This window comes from Phoenix dactylifera, chromosome 9, assembly GCF_009389715.1.
Source record: "Phoenix dactylifera cultivar Barhee BC4 chromosome 9, palm_55x_up_171113_PBpolish2nd_filt_p, whole genome shotgun sequence".
Lineage (NCBI taxonomy): Eukaryota > Viridiplantae > Streptophyta > Magnoliopsida > Arecales > Arecaceae > Phoenix > Phoenix dactylifera.
In genome coordinates, this window is record NC_052400.1 from 13,739,847 (window position 1) to 13,742,865 (window position 3,019).

Consider the following 3,019-nt stretch of genomic DNA (forward strand, 5'->3'; position numbering starts at 1 on the left):
ACTCAATACATTCACAAGATCTTTTTCCACGCTTCACAGCAGCAGAGATAGCAGGAGGACTCACAAACAGCTAAAAATGTTCAGCCACCAACCCGTCGGCAGGGCTAGATATCAAGCAACCTATGTTTAGAGTTTTAAGACTTGATTTATAAGAGTCTCCAGGATGAAGTTTATTTCAGAATACCATAACTTATTTGTTGATTGTCAGTAGAGTCACAAGTGATCCTTCTGAAACGTAGCTGTTTCTTATATACATAAAGAGATATCATTCAAATACTGCCGCATATTTATTCAAGACACAACAGACCAGCATCACAGTTTTCTGCTTCACAGAGCAGAACAATGACAAGATAAACACAACCAAAGGAGACTCTTTGACACCCATTACCCTTTATTCCTATCACAACATAGATAGACATAATACGAATACTTTCGACGCAAGACATAATACGAATACAGGACATTATGACCAACACTAAACAACACTTCCCAATATCAAAACCGAGTAATGATAAGAGTTCACATGACTTTAAAGACAGAGAGAAAGAAAGCTTACTGTAGTTCCCCGCGCCACCACCAAAATCTCCCTCCAAGAGCTCAATCACAACCAGAGATCACGATGCTCTAGCCTGCTTCCCATCCCCGGGCAGTGAATCCGGAATTCCAGCTGCAGAGCTCACTGCCTGATACTGCGGGGCCAATGCCGGCGGCGAACCAGCCTGAGAATAGTACATCTGGGCATGGGCAGGGTCAACGTATTCATAACCATAATTGGCCATTGCTGCTGGGGCCTGAGACGGGTGGTGATGCATCACATGATATCCCATTCCGGCATACTGGTGGGGGACTTGATCGGCCGCCAAATGGATCAGAGGAGGCTGCAGTGCAGCAGGGGGCGGGGCAGAGGTGGCCGCAGTCCTATACAAATTCGACGGCAATTCAGCAGGCTTTACAGGGGTTCTGAGGAGCGGCACGGAGGGCTTTGCGGCAGAGGGATCCGGCATATTGGGCGGCACTGCCGAGAGATTGTAGGCCTGCGGGTTCTGGGGGACAGGAAGGTAGTACATGGGGATCTGGTGATCGTAGGGGTGGGGCTGCTGCGATTGCTGGATCTGATGATAGTAAGAGTGGACGGGGACGACGGCGCCGGTCACTGGGTGGTGGATGTACTGGGGATTGGCCGAAATAAATTGCGGCTGCTGATGGTGGCGATGCTGCTGCTGGAGCTGTTCCGGCGGCATGGGAGGCAGCATATACCCGGAATCGGGTACCTGCATCGGAACTCTATAGCTGGGATCGACGGAGGCCGGCACTTCACGTTTTGGTTCCGATGCAGGGTTGACGGCCGCTGCGGGAGAAGCCCTCTCCTGGTAGTACATGGGTCTGGACGAAGACGAGATCAAAAGAGAGAACTTTGTTAACAAGTTAGGAAAATAATAAAAACCCTAATTAATATCAGGAGAGAAGGTACCTGGTGGTAGAATCGGAGATGGGGGCCTCGATCGGGGTGGGCTTGGGCTGGGGGGCGGGAGGCGGTTTGCGGACGCCGCCGTGGTCGGACTTCTCGTCGTCGGAGAAGACCCGGCTGGAGTTCTCGGAGGGGGAGATGGTGGGGGTGGAGGCGGAGGCAGTAGGAGGGGGATTAGAAGGGGGAGGAGGGTAGTGGGGAGGAAAGTTGGGGTCTTTGTAGCCCTCGTCAGGTCGCTGGCCGGCGATGACGGCAGCGGTGGCGGCGGAGGAGAGGTTCATGTAGGCGAAGTGGTCCTCGAGGCCGCCGATTCGCTGATCGGGGGGACGATCCTCGGGGCGTACGCGGATCGGGGGGAGGTTGGAGAGCGAGGGGGCCGAGGAGGTGGATCCGAAGGAGGAGGTGGTATCGAGCATCGGGGAGTCCGGGACGGAGTGGACGTCCTGGCCGTGGCGGGCGAGCTTCCCGGAGGAATCCGGGCGCGGGAGGATGAGCTGCTCGGCCTCGGAGGCGGCGGCGGCGCCGGGGCCCGCGCCGCCGACGATGACGCCGCGGGAGTGGGTGGAGGAGTCGTCCTCAAGGCCGAGAAGGCAGTTGACGGAGGCGGAATCGGCGGAGAGGCCGCGGGGTAGGCCGTCGATTCCGATGCCCATGGCGCTGTTGAGGGCGTCGACGAACCAACTCTCGGACTTAGAGTCGTCAAGGATGGATCCCATCGAAGAGGGGGCGGACTCCGGCTTGGAAGGAAAGAGGAAGAGGCGGAGGCGGTTGGAGCGGGTGGAGCCGTTGTTGCTTCCGCCACCGGCGCCAGCGGAGGAGGACTGGATGATGCGATCGTACTCCTCGATCATGTTTTCGAGATCCTCGTCGGTGGTAACGGAGATGAGGGAGTCGAGGTCCTCGTTTGGGAGCTGGTACTTGAGGGAGAAGGGGAGGCCGCCAAGGACGCTCCGGGACAGCTTGGCGGAGAGGTCGGCGAGTGAGGATTGGCGGTCGACGACGACGATCCGGGTCTCGCCGCCGAGGTAACAGAGGGACTTATCGGTTGGGCGGGGGACGATACGCCCCCCGTAGCTGCACATGAGGCGGAGGCGGGAGGCCGCCGCGGCGGCGGAGGTCGGGAAGGGCTCGTCCCAGGACTCGCCGCCGCGGGAGCGGGGCGAGGAGTCCACCGAGTCCGCGTAACCTACCCCACCAGCGCCGCCGCCGGCCGCCGTCGGCACCGCGTCCATGGTTCGATCGCCCCGCGCCTCGCTTGCGATCGAAAGGTTTTGGGTTTGGGGAGGGGAAGAGAGAGGAGGGTTTGGGCCTTTTGGGTCGCTTCCTTTTTCCTATCGCTTCTTTTAGTTTTTTGTTTTGTTTTTTTTATTTTGTTTTTTTTTTCCGCCCATTGGATGCGGGAAGCTGTAAGGGGATGTGGAACCCAAAAATATAAAAAATCGGAAGGAAAACCACCAATCAGCTTGGAGTGCCGTCACCGTGTGCTTATCCCACAAAAAAACTATAGCCCGTTTGGAGGAGTTTTAGAGGATCATAAGTGCTTTCTAAACC

At 56.7% G+C, this 3,019-nt stretch overlaps 1 protein-coding gene across 1 annotated transcript; it reads right to left on the reverse strand.

The window, feature by feature from the left end:
• Positions 1 to 226: 226 nt before the first annotated feature.
• Positions 227 to 2,797, reverse strand: LOC103701918 (leucine-rich repeat extensin-like protein 2). Its single transcript, XM_039130123.1, has 2 exons — positions 1,472 to 2,797; positions 227 to 1,383 (listed from the first exon to the last, which is right to left on the reverse strand). Exons 1-2 carry the CDS (start codon positions 2,698 to 2,700, stop codon positions 615 to 617), a joined length of 1,998 nt encoding a protein of 665 aa, XP_038986051.1. The 5' UTR covers positions 2,701 to 2,797; the 3' UTR covers positions 227 to 614.
• Positions 2,798 to 3,019: the final 222 nt, after the last annotated feature.

Bases quoted from the DNA above. Each gene is read 5' to 3' on its own strand.
- LOC103701918 (XM_039130123.1), bottom strand. From the start codon at position 2,700: ATGGACGCGGTGCCGACGGCGGCCGGCGGCGGCGCTGGTGGGGTAGGT. The intron at 1,384-1,471 runs GTACCTTCTCTC...GTCTTCGTCCAG, and splicing joins ATCTCCGATTCTACCACCAG to ACCCATGTACTACCAGGAGA.